Here is a 20,987-nt window from a genome sequence, read left to right as displayed (position 1 = left end):
AAATCCCCAAACAAACCCCAAATCAACCAAAAAACTGAAGCACATCAAACACAATGCTGATAAACCATTATTCAAGAACCATGTTTAACACAGACAACTGACCACTGAAAATTAAATGGAAGTTGGAGGGATAGGTCATAGCCCAAATGCCTGCAGTATTTTTATTAACCAAACTCATGGGTAAGAACAAATAACAAGAACAACAACAATAATAATATTCTCTTTGTTCTCCATTTACTTCATTTTTTTTCTTTAATTACACTTATCTTGGTTGGCAAGTGGCAGCTTATAATGTAGAAAATAAGAACATTTAAATATTTTAAATAGATGGATTTAGTGTTTTCATTGCCTATATGTAATCACTGAAAAGGCAAGAACCAGTGTATTCAGGCTCAGTTCAACTGTGTCAAGACACTCACTCTGCATTTTACTTTATTTTTGACATACACTACTCCAAAGTATTTAAAGACTGTTCTATCAAAGAAAAAGTTGAAAACTTCTTGAACAAGTAAAGCATTTCCAAGCATTTTATTAATGATACTTCAAAACCCCTGTAAAGCTAAGATATTTAAGTTCAGAATAAGCTTTCACCCCCTGAAGTGACTCTAGACAACCCTGTCCTGCCTTGCAGCAGGGTTGGACTGCATGGTCTCCAGAGTGTCCTCCAACCCTAACTATTCTGTGATTCTGTAAACTATTTCTATGAAATCCTCACAATTTCCCAGGCCACTTTTCCCATTTTTTTTAAATAGAAATATCTTAGATTTTTATTCTTTGCTTTTTCTATGCCAATCATGCTCTGAATTCACCTCATTCTGCTAATCATGTACAGGAATAACTGTGATGGACAGCTGGAGTAAGTTCCACCCACAATCTGAGTGGATGCAAAACTGGAACACTGAGCTACCCTGATGTTACCTGACTATTTAGCCAAGATCTTCAATAAGGTTTATAAACTTATGATCTGCAGCTCAGTAATGCTGTAAGTCTTCCAAAACCTACAAGCAGAAAAGTTTGTATATGAGAACATAACCCACATACTTTACAAATCAAACACATTTGCCTCTCCCCTTCCTACTGACTAAACAGAGTGCAAGTTTTGCTAATAACACTTTAAATGTAACAATCTTCTCTCAGGAGTTTTCCTCATTATTGTTTTCCCATTATTTCCCTATAAGACACCTCTAATTTTCTGAACTAGCTTCTCTTGTACTTCTACGTATCTATCAACCAATATCTACTTTTAACTTTCTCTAGTAAGCTTTCTTCCATTTTCATCTGTCCTCAACTCTTCACTAATCCTTGCTCTATCCACATTGTTTATGTCAGTTTGCTCCTTGACTTACCGAGTAATTTTCATTTCTTTACCCTATCACCATGCCTTGTAATTTTTAAAATTATGCTAATAACCTATTCTCTCCCACTATATAAAGACCTTTTAACGCAGCAAAGCAGTCACAGTAAAAAAGCAGCATAATTCTTGTAATTTCCACCTAAATCAAAGTGAGTTTTAGTATATGACTGCCAGAAGGTTTCTTAACTCTGCTGTATGATTGCAGAAGTAGTCTCAGTCTTCTAAAAACAAAACTTTTTATTTGCAAAGTTGACACCTGAAAAGACCAATTATGTTAATAAAACAAATCATACATTCTTCTTCTGCTTATTTAATTATAAAAGTGAAAAAATATCAATACTCTTTAAAACTGACAAGGCACAAAAGATCTGAGTGCTGCAAAAGGCATGAAAAAAGGAGAGAGAAAGCATATGGTTATAGATTGTGCAAAGAAGCAAGGTGAAAAACCTTCCACAGGATATGCCTATGCTGTGTGGCAATACTTCACTTGAAGTGCCTTAGAGAACCTAGGTAAAGGTACTAGTCTAGGCACAGTGACTGTAGCTTCACAGTAGCTGAAATACAACCACGAGAAAACACACCTCTAAAATAAACAGATACTAAAATCAATGTATTTGCATGGCAGGAACACTTAAAGCTCTTAATATCTTCCAAAATAATTGCTTATCTATCAAGTTTGCTAAATTACAGGATCATACTTCAGAAACAATTTGCCAAGGAATTAGAAGTAAGTGTTATGTGCTTCTTTACAGTTGCCAGTTGATTCCACTCCACTGTGATCCTGTTCTGTTCCAGACACATTTCAAGCTAGTTTATCCATCACAATGATAGCAGAATGCCTCCCAAGATTTCAATATGAAAAATGATCAATATAATGTGTGCATATTTTAAGTCACGTATCAATACAGGCATTTTCCTCTGTTTAATCTTTCACCAGCTGATTAAGTTATACTGTGTCTGAATCATGTAAGTGACTTGTCATGAGTGGCACCTCATTGGAGAACTTAAATCATGAATGTAAAAACCTAAAGTTCACTGGCTTCAGAGAAAAAATCTGAAAAGTATTATCCACCATTTTTTTTCCTAGATGACTTTGTATCATGCTTTAAGTGCACACATCTTATTTCTGAATTTTAATATCGTTACTTGCTTTGGGCTATAAAACATAACCAGCTTTTCCTCAGTTCTGCTGAAGAACTTACATGAAGTATATACTGTGCAAAATTATGTTATGGAAAGAAACTTCTGCTACATTTCCAATACACTCATGTCACTGCATGTAGAAATGTAGCCAAGTTTAAAAACACCTCCACATTGAATTATGCCTGCCTCTGACAGAGAAGCTTTGATGATGCAATAAAGGCATAGGAGAAATAGATTACTTATAGATCTGAGTTCATCTTTTCCAGGCAAGATTTTGTTTCCTGTTTAACACTTACTGGTCAGTTCTTAGTGCTCTCTTTTAGTGGAAGAAAAAAGAAGACCGTCAAAAATTAAATTCTACCTCTGTGTCAAGAAATCCAGTTGTACTCAGTGGTCTTTTTTCTTCCAGCACTACTGTAGCAGAATTTATAGCCCAATCTTTTACTAAATCTTTCTGGTTCTCGTTGATAACAGGCCTATTATAATCCTGGCTGCCATCCACTCCAAATACCTGAAAATGAAACAAACCATTACATTCATTAACCCAATACCATCCTGATACAATGTTCAATGTTAATGGATGGATGGTGGCATGCTGGATAGTGAGTATAAATAGGTTTTATTGTGTTATGCTTATCTGTCACCTTAGTGCAATCTACAAATTAAATAGAAAAAGAAGCTACAACAATTATTAAAAAATGTGGAAGTCTATGTCAACATTGTGAAAATTCAAAGAACTGCTAGTTGGAATGGTCAGATATGAAAAAATGACACTTTAATGAAAGGAACAAAAGATATAAGTGAAATCATTGCAGAACCCATTTTACCAATTAAGGAAAAAACCCAATAACTAGAATGACCAAATTTTCAGATTTTTGCTATTATCTAATGAGAATAAGAAATATAAATTCTTGCATTTGCTATTAATATGCATATTGAATTATTTCTCTAATACAAACAAAATTTCAGTTTTTCAACTGTTGGAGATTTGGCAGATGTTAAAAGTCCACCAGGTCTCATGAATCATGTGGACTCATGTCATCCAAGATGTGACTTGGAATAGTTCTTTTATTACTCCATTTCCTAATGATGCTTATATTAATCTCTGTGCTTAAGCCAGGATAATTTTCCCATGACATTTTAAAAACATTGCCCAGAAAAAAAATACTAGAAAAACATTATTACTAAGGCAATTATTAAGAACTTTAGCAGGAGAACCACCATACTGTTTCCCAAATTTCTCATGAGTCATAGAAACAGGGAATATGAATTGCTTTCAGAATTGATGTATAATCAAATACATTTTAGAAAATATCTGTACCTTGGAAACATGTAATTTATAAAATTTTCAAATTTCTGTGTAAGAAATAAATTCACTACTTTACTACTAGGGACTTAGATATTAAAAAATTACAGAATAAAATGAACCTCCCACACACATTCAAGCTGGTTGCCAAAAATTACCAGTCAACATCAAAATTTTTTCTGTCATCTTCAAGATGTTATCCTCCTGTAACAAACACTACTAGTGCAGAATAGGAAAAGGTGTAGAGAATTCTTTTTTCTCCAAAAGTGTGCTGTAATTCAGTTTTGCACAGCAAAGCTAGAGGACTGGTTTATTACAATTCTGAACAAGCTTAGTGTCTTCAAACTGGATTCACCACTAGATGGCCACAAACCATAATGTTGTCAGCTTCTGAGAAGCAGACAAAGGAAAAAATAATAGTTAGCACCCGGTCGACATTCAACTCCTTATGCTAACTGTACAGGAAGACCTTGCTACAGCATTTCTACACTTAGACCTGAGGAAATTTTCTCAAATGCACTGGATTTGTTTTTTGCTCTCATGAGAAAAGCCTTAAAGTTCAGGCAATGCTCCCCAAATTTTTAATTTATACATAAATCATTTCTAGAGTCTCTGGATTAGAAGTTGCTTAACAGCATTTACAAAACATTTGTTTTCTTTTTATAAAAATAGAATGTTAAAACTTAAATTTTTGCTTTCATGATATACTTTTGATTTGTACAGTTGTAGCAATTTTTGAAGATAGAAACCAGTTACCATCCACTAACACCCTTCTTTGAATATATCACTACTCTGCAGAGACTTTCTTCTTTGTGTATCATCCTTTCATTGATTACAGAATTTTATATGTTCCTTTAAATGAAATTAAATTCTGGTATTATCACATAAGCACCAGAAGGAAAATATGAATTCCACACATCCATATCTAATTTAGACTTCAGTAGCAAACTGCTGCTATAAATTGCTTCCTTTTATCAGACAGCACATTCATTTACCATGTCAAATTTCTTTACTGTATCAGAAATAACACTTTCAGTCTTACCTTTTCTAGTACTGAAGTCATGTTTAAGCAAATTTTGTTATTCTTCTATTACTGAAATTGCTGCAAAACCAAATTTGAATATTGCCTAATTTTTTTCTGTGAAAGGTAATATGAATATCACTAAGACCCAAGTATAAGCACTCCTAATGTTCCTTCTCTCTATACTGTGGGGATATCAGAAGAGATAAGCAAAATATTTGGAGACAGTATTATTAGAAAGAAAAGTAAAACATCTTCTTCAATGAAAGTATATTTTCATACTACAATGTCATTCTACATTTGCTTTGTGGATTCACCTGGCCTAAGTTCCACTGCTATACAACTACAAAGCCCCTCTTCTCACAAGAAAGAGGAGATGCATATAAGTGTGATGTAAGCCCAAAGACTAAATTTCAGTCTTGTGATATATAAAAACTCTTTAAAAGATTGTTACTAACACAGAATTAAGAATTTAAATACTAAAATGATTCACAAGGTAAAACAACTCAAGTATTTGACAAAATGTACATTATTACTTACACAGCTGTCACACACCTGCAGAAAAGCAATACTATCAGAATTTCAGGTTTGACCAATCCACATACTCCATTTATCAAATAATCAGAATATACCCTCAACAGAAACAGCCATGGAACAACCTGAATGCTTCTGCTGGAAATCATCTCTCCACCATCTAGAAAATGCAATTTGTACTTTCTGGGCTGATACAATATAGTATGTGTGAACTGTTGTGACTGAAGCCTGAATGGATAGAGACTTTATCTTCCTACAAAGACGAGATTACATTTTTCAAGGCTTCCAATTCTTTAGATGATTCTTCTCTTTAAATATCTTCATGATTACAAAATCATTTAAGGAAGGTCTAGGAGATAGCTTAATCAAACCAAGAGAATTCTGAGGAAATGCTGATGACACATATTGCTGCATCTCTCACCTATTTGGAAGAAAGACTTAAGTTTCTTTCTGTAAAGCTTGTATTTGTCAGGAGCAACTATGAAATATATTTTGATTAACTGTGTTTTGGGGAAGAAAAAGATGAAGCCAGGTTCTGGAATCAATACACATACAATACAGATTTGGACACATCAAGCTGTTTGAAAAATGAGAAGCAAGCCTTTATTTTTGATAAAAGAGGTAAAATAATTCTATGTATTCTATGATGTGACTAACCATCACAAATCACACATCTCCACCACATGGCTGTAAATGCAAAGTAAGTTTCCTAAATCATTTACCCTTTTTAAATAGCACTGTAAACAACAGGGACTTTCACAAGACTCTGATCTTGCATTTTTTGAGAGAACCTGAGGAATAAGGAGTAATGTAAAAAGAATAAAAAAATATAAATAACAATTCCTAGAAATATTAAAAAAAACAACAACACTAATGCATTTTTTTAACAGGTGTAATTTAAAACTGAAACTACCAGAGAAAGGTATTCCAAAGATATCTGCTTCCTATAAGCAATCATTCTGGAAAGCTAAAAGTAAAAGTTTTTTGCCCTGCTCTGTCCTATTGTTTATTTTTCTGAAATTATATTTTTGCAGGAAGATTACATTGTGCCATCCTGGTTGTTTCGAGTTTCATGAAGTTACAGAACAAAATCCAGGATGAAATTTTTCACAGAAACCCTGAAAGTTGACTGACAGAGAAAAATCTAGACACCCCAACAAGCTGCACCATTTCGTGGTGTTCTTGCAGGGTCTATGCAACATGGCTGTAATGTAGAACAGACACAAACATGGTGTATAAACTGTGGTGGTGGTGTTTAAAAATAACTACTTTATTGTTATGAAGCATGAAACAATTTCCATTGTGAATCAGGACATTTTAAATGGCATGGGAATGACGACGTGCTGTAGAGTGTCCAGAGCCATCTATGAAATAATCCTGATGTAATTTTGTTTAACCTGCATTCCAGCTGGCTCCTTAAGCAAATGGATCACAGGTGATACAGGAGAGACATTGTCTAACTAGGTAGCTCAGCAGGGGCCACCAATATGTCAAAGACTCGAGCATTTTACCTGTGGGGAGAGTCTGGGGAAGCTGGGTTTGATCACTTTGGAGATGGGAAGGCTTTGGGGTTGCCTAACAGCAGCCTCCCAGTACAATGGGGAATGTACCAAGATGACAGCCAGGCTCTCCACAGTGCTACACTGCAGGGGGACAAGGGACAGCTCATGTGAGATGAGACAGGGCATGAAGAAAAGTTTTTTCACTCAGAACAGTCAAGCAAGCTTGCCTAGTCTCTGCCCATGTACGGCATGAAGACCCAAATGGATAAAGTCCTGGGCACCCTGGCTTAGCATCTCAGGTCTCCTAGAGCAAAGTTTGGAGAAAGCCCCAAGTATTTCAGAGCAGGAGGGATAAGATAAGGTGAACTCCTGGTACATACTTTTCCATTTCAAAGCAGTGAAGTAACTCCTTCAAAGATCCCCTATGATAATCCATTTACATTCTGCAGTTCACCCAGTAACAAAGGGCCAAAACAGCAGGCTAAAACTATAACAAGTCTCAAAGCATTATCTTGTTACTTGCTAGAATGCAAACTTGCCCTGAAATAATACAGAAGGAAAATATGCACTAACTAATGGCAAAAAAATTTGTAACTTAATGATGGTATTCACAAATTTAATCACTTTATAGCAGCAAGTTTTTCCAATATTCTGAGAATATAACCTTATCTGTATTAACCAGAAATTGTTCTTTATTCAACCAAACCCAAGAATTAACAAAATCTATCTAACACAATACAAGCAAGATGCAAATCTTGCACAAAGTACTGGCACATTTTCAGAGACAGTGTGAGTTACAGGACCAAGTCTTAGACCATGCCTTAATCTCTTTGGCAAGGGCTAATTTTGCAGAAAGCAAAGTACTCTCTTTTGGCAGGTCATATACACTTCCCTGTGACAACAGCTCATGACTCAGAGTTCACCTGCTCATCACCATAGCTGCAACACACCTCTAACACAAGGTAGCTTTAGTGACCAGGAATTAGTCTTGTTCACTCTCCCTTCTCCTGTCCCAAAGCAGTGAATTAGTAGCACAGATACTACAAGTGAACGCAATGACTTTAGAATTAACTATCAAGATGATTCTTTGAAACCATAGAAGTCAATATTCTTCCTCAATATGTGCAATACTTTCAGGAAATTAAAATAAAACCTGGACACAAAAAAATAATGGCAACAGGAACTGTTTTTTCTGAATAAGAAGGAAGACAATGGTTTGCTAACGCCCTCCCCCATACCCACTAACCTCACCTGATGTTCTTCTTATGTGCTTTTTATAAACCTGAAAGCTCTTGAATAAGAAAAAAACTTTTTCCAGTTGTATCTCATTCAGATGCTTTTCCAAGTTCATATCTGCACTTCATACTTGCTTTACCTTTAAAGTGTTTTCTGGTGTAAGAAGATCACACTGCAGTTCTACAATACTATACTTATTCAGTACTTAATGACCACAGAGCTAGTTGCTCATCCAAATCACAAAGAGACTGACATAAACAGAAAAAAGTGTAACTTGACACTTCTAGTAGATATGTTCACTCAGTTTTACAGCAAACTATGTATATTAGAATGGGAAAATCTGAAGAATCCTATCTAGTTTAAAATTTTTAGTTTACAAAATTTCCCCAGTAATCTTACTGCTGAAGTCTTAATGAAAAGGATATATAGTAATTATCAATACCATCAATTAACAGAAAAAACCAACAAATAAATATTAAGAATTCTAGCTGCAATTCCTATTCATTAATGATAGTATTTGAAAAGTAAAATTATTTCAGTAAGTCTTTTGCTATTCTTTTAGATCCTAACAACAGTCAGGGACGTAATTTAGAAACATATTTTAAAAATATCATTATTTGAATGCTTTTCATTTCAGTGTAGGCAATCTGTATAAAAGGAACAAAATGAAACCCAATGACAAGAAAGACACAAGGGAATTCAAAGATGAACAGTTAAAAAAAAAAACAACCAAAAAACAAAGCAGAGCAATGGTAAGGAACAAGGGTCTACACTGTACAGGGCATTAAAAAAGGATCATGCCAAAATTAACAAGGAACAAATTATTTAATTTGAAATAAAGTATTTGTCATTGTAAAGTGATGGGAATATAAATTACAATAGCAATCATGTTTCATAACTTTTAGGGGAAAGGAAGATGATAAGCATATTTGTTTGTCCCAGAAGTCAGAAGTCAAAAGGTTTCAGAAACTGAGCTGTAAACTGATAGAGTCAGACCAGCAAAAAGCAAATACATAAAAAAAGGGGAATAAGTATAATTTTGAAAATACAATCAGGATTTCAGGATTTGAGCACAGTTTGGGTGTACTAAAAAAGAAGAAATTGTAAATAAACCACACTCAGAGTATGATTGATTGATGGCAAAAGAGGACTCCAGAGAGCAAGGAAATGGAAGAGGCTTCAGATCATCTCGGCAACGCTGCATTTGGTGCTCAGACTGAGCTCCTGACAATTCTTCCACAGAAGGTGGTTCAGGCATTCATAACACACTGTAAATTGGTCCTTAAAAGTCAGTTACTGATCATAGAGAGAAGACAAAAGGCAAACATTTTTTCTCATCTTTCACAAAGTTGAGATAAGAGCATGCCTCAGCTCTTTTTGTGTTCAGCTACTACATGAACTGTGTTTAACCAAGCTGCTTCTGAGGAGTTTCATTTTAATAGTTTTTGCTTGTTCTTGGCAGTTATCCTGGCCTTTCCAGGCAAACAGACTGTGTTCTGTGCAGGGAATGTCTCATGAATAGCCATGGATTTCACAGAAGCTCTTTACGTCATTTTAACTTTATATGCAAGTTATAGATTCAGATGCAAGATGCTCTGGTATAAAAAAAGCCACATAAGCAAATGAAAAGGATCAACATGCCAAGTCTAAGAGCTTCCTCTTAGCAGACACCAGTTACATATTTACATGCATACATATTTTGTCCCTGTTTGCTACTGTGAAGAATTAATTTTCTTTAGGATTCCAAATTAAAAATGAAACAACAAGTTTAGAGGCTGTTCCTTATCTTATAAAACTCCTTTCCTTATAAAAAGAAAAGGTCACAAACATCCTCTGAGCTCCTGACAAAATTTATAAGCTCAGATGATTGGATAGGCTTCAAGTGGTCTACTGCTTTTTCAGCACTGTACTCATAAAATAGTCATTCTGCAAACAAGACACTCTGTAGGGCTCAAGGCATTTCTCTCAAAGAAACTGCTGAAGCAATGGTAAAAGCAATTAAACCCAGAGAGTGTGAAAAGACAGGAGACCTGAAAGTGATTTTCTGAAAGTAGATACATCTACCTTAGTTCCTTAAAGAGTCATTGAAACATACTGAGATTTTTTTTCTCTTAACTTCCTCTCTACCCACTGACTCTTTCCAGGTAGTTTTTCCACTTACAATACTGAAAAAATTGCTGAGAGCAGTTCTATAACATGTATGTTAATTCCATAACCAGAGGAATTATAGCAATAACTATCTGCAAGGTTACTGATAAATTGTTAACATTTGCAAGAGAGAAGACAAGATCTAGTATACAACGTTTATGAACACTTAAAGACACAACAATAAATCATTCAAAAGTAAATACTACTTTAAATTCATGTTAGCCAATATTACAATGTGGTATGACAGATATGCCTTGGGTGTAAAAAGAATAAGGAAATTCCATTTTATAACAATCATCTTTCAGAACAGATTCCCATTCATATCCATACTCAAAAAAAAAAAAAAAAAGAAATCAAACCAAACAAATAAGTATCATCATGAGCAGAAAGATCCAGAAAATAAAATTGGAAAATGTGCTGTCTACAGCGAACACCTATACAGTTTTCCATCCATAATAACTATTCCAAAATTTTAAAGAGGAAAGAAGAATCTCTCTCTAGATTGTGTCAATAGAGTAAGATTTTATGTACACTCATTGCACAGTATGTAATAAAATAAAATTCGAGGTGATAGACTGCACATAAAAAACAAGATCATTACTGCTAGGGCCCATCTATCTACATAAATAAAGACTTGAAAACATCTAGAATATGGAGCTTGCACTGAAAACAAAATCATTACATGGTCACAGTAAGTCTTTCTGAAGGTGGCAGGATGGATTGAGGTTTGATTTTGATACATTTTTTCAAGTCTACTGTTTGGAAATCAGTATGAATCAGTTGAATTTGCGATCTAAATTTATATGCTGATGAAAAATCAATTATCTTTTAGGAAACGTAAATGAAAATAACATAAATCAAGAAAAAATTTGGGGACCAAAATTTTGGGGACCAAAGCCAAAAAATTTGGGGACCAAAGCCAAATGTTTCCATATGTATATGAACTGCATTCCAGATTTCCTGGTTATCTGACAGGACTTGAAACCCTCAGATAGCCTCAATTCTATACCATCCCTTCCCACATACGTATAGAAAAGCTTACATCTGCTATAGTAAGTTTTATAAAATATTTCAATTTTTAAATACCCTAAAATGAAACTGGATGAAGAAGAAAGACAACAAAAAACCCTACATAAAACAAACAGAAAAAGAGCCATGAAGAAAACCCCCAAAGAACTCGCAAAAACCCCACTGAGTTGCTTTTTATTTACTGCAATAGCCTCTAAGTATTTAATATTCCAAACACATGCAGAATTATTTGCACATTCATTTATTAATATTTATTACTGGCAGTACTTTGCTTTATTGAAAAAGGAAAGTCATTAGCATGATAATTTGGTCTCTTTATATCTACAAAAAAGGAAGATGAACTGCAGAAGCATCATTTTAAACTCTTTCATCCACTGGCAGACTCACCTTTTCTGTGGCCTATGAAGATTTTTTAATGTGATATGACTTCTGAGAACAACTTTCTTCTAATAGATAGATTTATTTAAAAAACATAAAATGGATAGAAAATTTACAACTCAGAGATAAAAAGAAAGCAATTGCTAAGTGTTAACAGAAGAAAGCACTGAATCCATCTAAAGAGCATAAAGGCTGGATGTAGAGGAAAAACAAATCCTACAACTGTGCCCCATTTACTCATGTATTTTAAATGGAAAACTTAACACTGAAAACATGTTCTAAATTAAATCAAGATCCTGAATTTCTTTCATTTTGTACTTAGCTGTTAGCTGCAACAATAAGACCATTATTCTGCTAGAAAAAAGTTGTGTCTTTCTGATGCTATTTGAGTAGAGGATATTTTATGACACATATGTTCAAGGTGGGCTTTGTAGCATACAACAGCAGCTTGCTTTCTTACCACATTGATGAAATTGCTCTCAGTGGCAATTCAAAAAAGAGCTCTACAAGTATAAAAAGAGATCTATCATCTATTTTTCTCCTGTTATTAATATATTTATTTTCTAAACCTTAGCCTACTAACCAATTCATACTGCTCTATGAATTTAAGTGACATTTGAACACCTGGATGCAGAAATATCGTTGACTAATGAAAGGACTTTTAGGAAGAAAAATTTAGTGTTATTTTTCAAGTACCCTCTATTCATAAAGAACATTAAGACACAACCAGAAATTTTGACTTGCATCTTCTTTTAACATTTACAATTGAAAACTATGTGCATATGTACTGTATTTTTTAAACTTAAAATAGAATCTTTTTTTAAAAAATCTTCAAAAGTTGTATAAGACACAAGCAATAATATATTTGAAAACTTGCATTTTAGGTAAGTAGAAGACATTCACCCCAAGACAGTCATGACTGCAGATATATGATTACTCCTCTCTGTTAGGGAAAAGAATTGAAATTAAAAAGCTTTTGTCTGTTACTTATGAACTGTTATCCTCTTTCTTTCTGATAATGCATTTTCCTCACATTCTCATCTCAAAAGTCAGGCTTTAAAATGGTTGAGAAACAAAGGTTCTGTCATTTGCTATTCTGCTCCTTTTCTGCTATAGTGACAATACTTTTTTCTTAGAGGCTGAAAAGCACCAGAGGAAGAACTGGATCCTTAGCAATCTAAATGAAATAAAGATGCTGAATAAGCAGGACAGCATAGTTTCTGGCTTTTTAAAATAGTTTCACACAAGCATCTATTCTTCTTGAGATTATTTCCTTCAATCTTTAGCAAAAGGCTACACTAAGCAAAAATAGTACTTTTGAAGGAAGTAATACAGCTCAACATTAAGATTTTTACTCCCCTTTTCTTAGAATTACACAGAGAGATGGGTGTTTTCAATTTTTTTTTCTGAGAATTTTAACTTTGACTTACTGCATGTTTCTCTTGGATTCTTAATGTAAAGAAACATTAATAATCTCACTTTGATTTTTTACAAGTTAATACTACTTTTGCAACTGTGGTTTGCTCTTATGCTCCTTACCAGAGAGAACAGTAAGGCTAAGACTAAGAATGAGTCACACTTGAGAGTAATTTTTGGATATTTTGGTCATTCTCATCCTTTCCTCCAATAAAAGGGAGAAAATATCCACACCCAGAAATACTTTGTTTCACTGAAACTTTTTCAGGTAAACCACACGCAGATTTTAGCACCATTCTAATGTAAATTGCTACTCAGAAGAATGCATTATTGTGCAAATGTTTTAGAAAGTGATCCTTGCTATTTGTAGTGCATTTTCATCCCAATACTAGCAAAGTAAACTCTTGAATTTCAATTAAAGTTTGGACCCAAGAGACACCCTTAAATGACTCAGTTGAGCAGGCATAGTAACTACTCAGAAAAAGGACTGACTTGCCAACAATAAAAGAGTGGTTATACTGAAATAATTGATAAGATGTATACCAATAATTCTCTTAAATCCTCAATAAAGAAGCACAGGAGTCAACAGGCTTACAAAGTCCTTGTCTTATACCTCACTTATCCCCCTTTGGCAAAGTAAGATTATCCAAAGCATTAGCAATTTAAAATAGGAAGGAAGCAAAGCTGAGCTCAGCTGGAGGACAAAATTTTTGGCTTCCATTTGGTTTAGATTTTCTTCATTGGCTGTTTTTCTGCACTTCATAAAAATAGTATCATACTACTTCATATTACCAAATCAAATAAGAATTGCATAGCAGGGCTCTTTGAACTGGATGTAAAATATAGTGTTCATAAGATTTCAACACAGATACTAAGTGAAATGATACAGAAGACCTTGAAGAGAAAATATCTCTGCTTTACTTCATAGTAAATCTTTAATACGTAGTGGTGACACCTTTAAAGTTAGCAGTAAAGGAAATTTATGATACCCAAAAGCTTTTATATAACACTAAGATTATTAAGCAATACTTTACTATCATTCTTAAGGCTTCCATTTACTTCCTCTTACTGAATCTGTCCTTTAGCAGGAGATATTTGATTCAAACAAAAAACTGAGTTTAGATAATCTGAACGGGTACTGAAGGCCACAAAAAAGTTGAAATTTTATTAACTCTCTCAGAATCACAGGGTGTGATTCTTGGAATGTCCTGTGTAGGGCTGAGAGTTTGACTCAATGATCCTAATGGGTCCCTTCCAACTCAGCACATTCTCTGATTATAAATATTAGACAGTATTAACATTTTTATCAAGTACAGAAATTGCCTATTTTCAAATGTTATTACTTGGCATGTTGAACTACTAGATTTAGCTAAAACTTGACTTACAAATTTTCTGATGCCATTTAGTTGAAGATTTATAATTTAAGAATAGATGTAGAAATTTGTAGTTCCTTAATATTTACTTGCTTCATTCAGAATGCTTTTAGTTCCCAGTTGTCTTTTGAACATTATTTCAAAGAAGTAAAAAATTTCCTTTTCAGAATCTGAAGAGGTGAAATTATTATTATTATTATTATTATTATTATTTTATTGAAGGTGACACCCTTTACTTTAATCCCTGTCTCCAAATGCTCATAAACACCTTTTTTAAAAGAAAATCATCTATAATGCAATGTTCCATTTCCCCGCTACTTCAGATTTTTTTTACAAAATCAAACAAGTGAATCTAGCTTGTCTTGCAAAACACAGTTTTCAACACTAACCAAAATTAATTCTGAATGTATTAATGTATTTGTTTAGCTCTGAAAAGTTTTAGACATGCAAATGAATCCTTAGATAATTCTAAACAGTGAGTTTACTGTAAATTAGCAACACCCTCGCCTAGAATTGGATGCAGGCATTCTACAATGATATATTATCTAGGAAAACACAACCAAAGCAGAAAAAGTCCATTTCAAGTCATGTTAAGCAAAATTATTAAACATAGCCTTCTGCTACCCATATTTTCCTGTTGAATCCAAAGAATAGTTATTTAATACAGTTTTTAAACTGCAAATACAAATTGTATTGTTATTGATATTTCTATGGTTACCAATAAGCAAACTAGGAAATTTACACTGCTATCATATAAACACTTTTGGAAAATCAAAGCATTTTCTTACTTACTCTATACAGCTGACACTGAAATTAAGTTACTGTTACTGAATATACTTTTTTAATAAGTACAGAAAACATTTGCAATCTGTATCTATATGATAATTTGAATGGAACCAATTTATGTAATGAAAACTAGAAACAAGAGGTTTTCAAGAACAAGTGAGTATTTCCACAAGAATACAAACCATCCTGATAAAAGTACCAGTTACATGATTTTTTGGTGCCTGGAATTTTTTATGGTTAAATGATTTTTTGTGCATGGTACTGAAATCTTTTGGAAACACATTTAAACTACCAAACTTGAAGACAACAGCAGTATGCAAGAAGGAATAATGTTTAGCCAAATGCCTGCTGCTGCTCTTACAACATTTTATATTTCAACATTATAGACAGGTTTAAAAACTTGTGTTATTGCAGCAGTTTTAATAAGCAGAACTGAAGGGATTCAGAGCTGCCCACACATCCAATAACACTTTTAAGATCAGAATGCATTTCAGGTTTCTCACCTTGTCAATCATTTTGCGGGCTTCCACTTCTTCAGGATTGGGATTTTCCAACTCAATAGTGTAAGTACCTTTGTCACTCTGGTCATCCTCATTGTCCTTTTCAGTAGCAGCAGAAATATGTTGGCTCTTCAACTTTTTGTCCATCTCCTGGTTCTGAGTAGGCCTATGGCCAAGGCTTCCTGAACTCCTTAACAACGCAGCTTGTAAGGCAGGTAACGCAGCAGAGGGTTCTTCTGATTTCTGGTTTAGAAGTTTGGCATGAACACCATGTACTGCTCTGTGATGTGATGAGCCAGCTTGCACAGGTGAAGGGGCTTTCTCTCCTGATGCAGGTTTCACTCTTTCAGCTCGTGCGTGAGATGTGGGAGATGGAGATTCTGGGCACAGAGCTCCTACATTCTGAGAAAAAGAGTAAGAACGTCTCTTGCGAGGATGGTCTTCATCAAAAAACTCAATCATAAAGGCAGTCTGACTCAAACCAGCTTGCTCTTGCTGCTTTTCTGTGGAATGGACTTTCTGGTGGGACTTTTTCAGCTCTGTATGATGATGCCTTAAGTGTTCTTCAAGTGCTGCCCGTTTACTGTAGTGCCGGTGTGCACCAATATTTTCTGAATCACTTTGTGTGCCATCATCATGCTTATTCCCTACAAGCAAAGCAAAACAATATATAGCACAGTGAAACAAAGAAAGACCACAACATTACATCAACAAAAAAAGCCGAGCAGCAAACTAGGAAGGAAATTATTTCAAAGTGGATTTCTGTTTAAACTCCAACAGCTTATAGACATGGCTCTGCAAATTTGGTACAGTTCCTGGAAATGCAATCAACTTGCTACAAGTCAAACAAGGAAACATTTTCAAAGCTGATCAGTAACAGCAGTGAATTTGAAGTATCCTTTCCCCAGTATTCTCATCTGTGAATACTTACCAGTGACATATAAAAGCCAGTATTTTACCAGCTGTACTATAGTATGTTTTTGAATTCTATCAGTATTATTACAGAGCCAGTTGATTACAAATGACTACTGACACATTCCAGGCAGGGTTAAGAGGAAAAATAAAATCTTAATAAAGTCCTTCCGACAGTGGAAAGAGAGCCACAGTTCATATTGCTGGATTCCTCTCACATTTACAACACTTTATCATGAGAAATGTCTACTTAAACTTGGATTGAATTCTTTATTACTTTTTCCAAGAAGAGCAATGAGTTTTTCCATAATTCACTCTGCTCAGCATCTGATGTGTGCAAGTAAAATGGTTGTTATTACTTATTCATTCCATGAACTACTCTGAGATCTATGAATAAGGATTACATATTTCATAAATCATACATACACCTAAAGAGGTACTTTGCAATGATACCTGAAAATGTATGAAGGCTGGATACTTACACATAGTAAGTGTATTTAACACAGAGCAACCTCAAGTACAATGGAAGTGTCAATGCTCCTAAGTTTTAGCTCAGTAGCTGGGAAGGAACACTTTCATCCTCTCTGAACTCTTTTAGATTCAATTCTGCTTTTACGTATATATATAATGTCCAATTTCTGTATTTTTGATTCTCAAGAGGTCAGCTTTTTTAAGGTTTTCTCATTTAAATAGTTAGGATATGCAGCTACTATTCAGTTAAACAGTAATTACATATTGGCTAATCTTACTTATCAGGCTAACACCACTGAAGACACAGCTGAAATCCCAACTTACATTCCTGTTTTCTACTTGTTAGAATAATGCCTACAAAAATTCTGTGATTATTGATGTTTCCAAATAATAAGAAAGCAGTAGCAACATCACAGTGAAAGTCATATAGTCTAATTTTAGCAGTGGGACTTCAGTACAGAATACTATAAGAAAAAGCTGAAGAGAAAAAAAAAGCTTTGAGTTTTCTAAAAAAATCGAACTTTCAAAGCACCTACGTATATTTACTATCTAAAAATAAAACTAATGACTGAGAATACAAACAGGCCATAGAAGATTACAAAATTCAGATATTTATTATGGCCATATGCATCCCATAACTTATACCTCTTTCAGAATAAAATTAATCAGACTTTGTGGAGTTTCTGTCAGGAAAAGGCTTATAAACAAAGCCCCTTCTATTTATCAAAGTGTCACAGCTAGTATATTAAAGAATATTCATGAATATAATATATTTACATGAAGGCCAAAGAATGTGATTTACACTGGAAGAAATAATATATTATTATCTTTATGCCAGCACATTAACCTAATTCTGCTTTCAGAATTTTATTTAAGCCTAATTTGAAAGGGACAACCTTAAAAAGCAGACTTTTGATCAATAAGGCAAAGGATGTTGTACCCAGTGCCAGCTGGTTTACAAACTAGACATGATAATGTTGCAGAGCCAAGGAAAATGAGAATTGTAGGGTTAAGCAGCTGAAATTAAAAATGGAAAAAAAGAGAGACTTGAAAAAGTTCATCAGAAGTTTTCCTTATACAAGTTTGAATGGTACTGGACATCTTCATCAAGACTATCTGCTTCTCTATTCTGTTAAGTGACACTCAAGAGAAGGTACACTTGTCGTGTGTAACATTTTATTTAATTTCATTCCATTCCAAATGTCACTGTCTGCAATAAATTAACATGTATGATCAGCTGGAACTCCATTCAACAGCAGCACTCATATGAATACAACAGTCCACAAGGTGAGTATAAAAATTGAAACGCTTGCTTTATGTCTGATTCCTGACTCCAACTTTACTCTACCAAACATGATCCATATAAGCAGAATGAGTATATGATGTATTCTTTGCTCTAAATGATTTTCTTAGAACATACAAATAATCACAGAAGATATGTTATTGAAAGAGTTGCTAAAAGCATAAATTGAACTTCAGAGCTTTGATTCTAAAAAGCAATCCATGTTTTTAAAGTACTTAATGAGAAAAAGTGAGATATATAAAGTTTAACTAAATGTTGGATTTTTTCCTTTTCTTTTTCAAGACCTGATGTTTTCAGCCACACTGGAACATCTCCAATTAGCATATTGATTGTAAAATGATTCAGCATTTGATTTCTTATGCCCTTTGTAAGACTTAATTCAGCAATACAATTTCCCAGCCCAGATCCTTGCGTACGTGTGGACAATCTGTGTTTGACCTGAACTCCGCGTGGGCTCAGGGTTCCTCTGACCGCGTGCCGGCGAGGAATTGCTGCTTTCAGAGCTAAGCATAGCTGGAACTATTGACTTTACCTTTCAGCCTCTTCAGGTACACTGGAACATCACTCTTGATACTTTTGGAGTCCTCCTCCGTTGGCTCCCATATCATTCTCGGAGGGTTGTTCTGTGCGAGCCAATCTGCCACTTTGCTCTCAGCTGCCATCATCACCGTCTGCAGCCCCGGCAGGTCCTGGCCGCTGCAGGACGAAGGCTTCTTCGACTTGTGACGCTGCTCCGACGTGAACTTTGTCACATGATCCTTGATCTTCACTTTTCCTGGAGTGTTGTCATCAAATTCAATGGTAAAGGAAGCGTGCCCCGAAGCTGCCGCGTGGGAGCTTTGGGTATCTTTTGTGGGAATTTCGTGAATAGTGCTCTCTGCTACCTGTGAAGCTTGCTGGCATTCTTTAGTAGGGATTTCAAAATAACTGGGCTCCCTGCAGAAAGGATAAAGTTCTTCACTTGCTGATGCAGATTGCTCCTCAGATTGTTTGGCATCTGTGCTGCATCCTATTAGGAAAAATTAAAAAAAAAGATTTTACAATACTTGGGAACTTCAGGCTCTTCAAGAAGTTTCTGAACTCCAGTAAAGGCCACTTGAGTAATTTCTGGAATAAACACTAAGATTGTGGAGTAGACTGAGCACCATAGTTCTGGAAAACTAGTTCCAAAATTACATATGAAAAGTATTAATGAAAAGGCAATTTGAACTTCAGTTGTTGACAAGTGTAAAGTGGCAAAAGCTCACTTAAAATTTGTCAAAGTGCATGCAAAATATTTTTAGAAGATGAAAAGGTCAGATGAGTTATTGGAATGGGTAAATCACAATGGCAAATTTGTTGAGATGATCACTATCCCAATTCCAATCTATTGGAAAAAACATCAAATCAGGGTGCTCCCAAAACAAGTGCTAATGATCTTCCATCTCCTGCAGTGGATAGAAAGCATAATTTTGTTTGGCCAAATTCTTCAGAAAAACAATTCACACGTTAATGCAAGATAAACATTAATTCTGGCTTGAAAAGTTAAACACTGCTAAGCACTGGAAAGTGTTTCGGAATTCAAAGACTTTATGTTTCTACAAAAGATAAAACCAAAGAATCAAGCTAAATCCTATTGTCATGTCCTCCTATTTTACTTGTTGCCATAGCATATAGATGAACAGAAAAAGGAACAATAGCTGGAAGCATGCAGAATGTTAGGAAGCCATGCTCTCAACTGGCTAAAAAAAGCAGAAAATATAAAAAGCACAGGGTAGTAATTCCAAGTTCCACTGCATAGCCTAAATGAAGGGTAAAGCTTCCTGTGGTTGCAGCAAAGGTACCAACATGCCTTTAAGAAAACAAACCTTCTAATTGCATTTTATCAACTGCTAAGTCAGCCAAAATACCTGGTGCAGAGATGTGCTAAAAGAAACAGAAGCTTGAGACCTTAGTAGCAATGGCAACTTAGATTCCAGCAAAAGAATTCTGAATATTTCCAAAGCAATTTGTCATGGACCACATTAAGATGGTTAAGATATCATTTCAGTTGCCAAGTAAAGAATTAAGACTGCAACTAATTGATTTTAGATACTGAAAAAACCAACCCTACATCAGATGAGGAACTTAGTATTTGTATATGAAACTATTATGCAATAAGATAGCAATAGAACCATTTATACTGAAGTCAGGAATTTAAAGGGGTAAAGGATGCAGGATAGAATAATGCACCTGTGCTGCTCCTCACAAGCACGTTTCTTGAGAGGATTTATGAAAAGGTTAAAAATTAAAAAAAAAAAAAAAAAAAAGTAGTGTGATACAGAGAAATAAACTAAAGGAAAGAATAATACATGGAAAAGCAAAACAAAAAGGTGTTATTGAATGAAAACATGTTATTGCCTTGTTTGGATAGCCATTGGATAAAATTACTCCAATACAGGCAACAAAGCAGTTTAAATTTTGTTTTTTCCACCAGTAGCTGTTACAAACACAAAACATGTTCACAATTCAGACAGATTTTATTATTGTGCTGCTGGATTCCAAGAATCCCCTAGCTAATGCTTTTCATTGCATTATCAGCTACCTGATGTCTGTG

At 34.5% G+C, this 20,987-nt stretch overlaps 1 protein-coding gene across 8 annotated transcripts in view; it reads right to left on the bottom strand.

Annotated features, from left to right (window-relative positions):
- The window catches only part of CEP170 (centrosomal protein 170), a 95,676-nt gene that overhangs the window by 31,228 nt on the left and 43,461 nt on the right, over positions 1-20,987 (bottom strand). For 7 of the 8 annotated variants that reach the window (XM_077175758.1, XM_077175763.1, XM_054630023.2 and 4 more), the window contains exons 8-10: positions 18,945-19,421; positions 15,730-16,373; positions 2,859-3,008 (exon numbers count right to left, since the gene is read on the bottom strand). In XM_077175758.1, the coding sequence (XP_077031873.1) occupies positions 2,859-3,008; positions 15,730-16,373; positions 18,945-19,421 (1,271 nt within the window). The remainder of the gene's footprint in view (positions 1-2,858; positions 3,009-15,729; positions 16,374-18,944; positions 19,422-20,987) is intronic. The other variant, XM_077175762.1, reaches the window with a different exon arrangement.

The sequence above is a fragment of the Agelaius phoeniceus genome, chromosome 3 (genome assembly GCF_051311805.1).
Source record: "Agelaius phoeniceus isolate bAgePho1 chromosome 3, bAgePho1.hap1, whole genome shotgun sequence".
NCBI lineage: Eukaryota > Metazoa > Chordata > Aves > Passeriformes > Icteridae > Agelaius > Agelaius phoeniceus.
The sequence above is the reverse complement of the archived record's forward strand: the minus strand, read 5'-3'. Positions and strand labels throughout refer to the sequence as shown.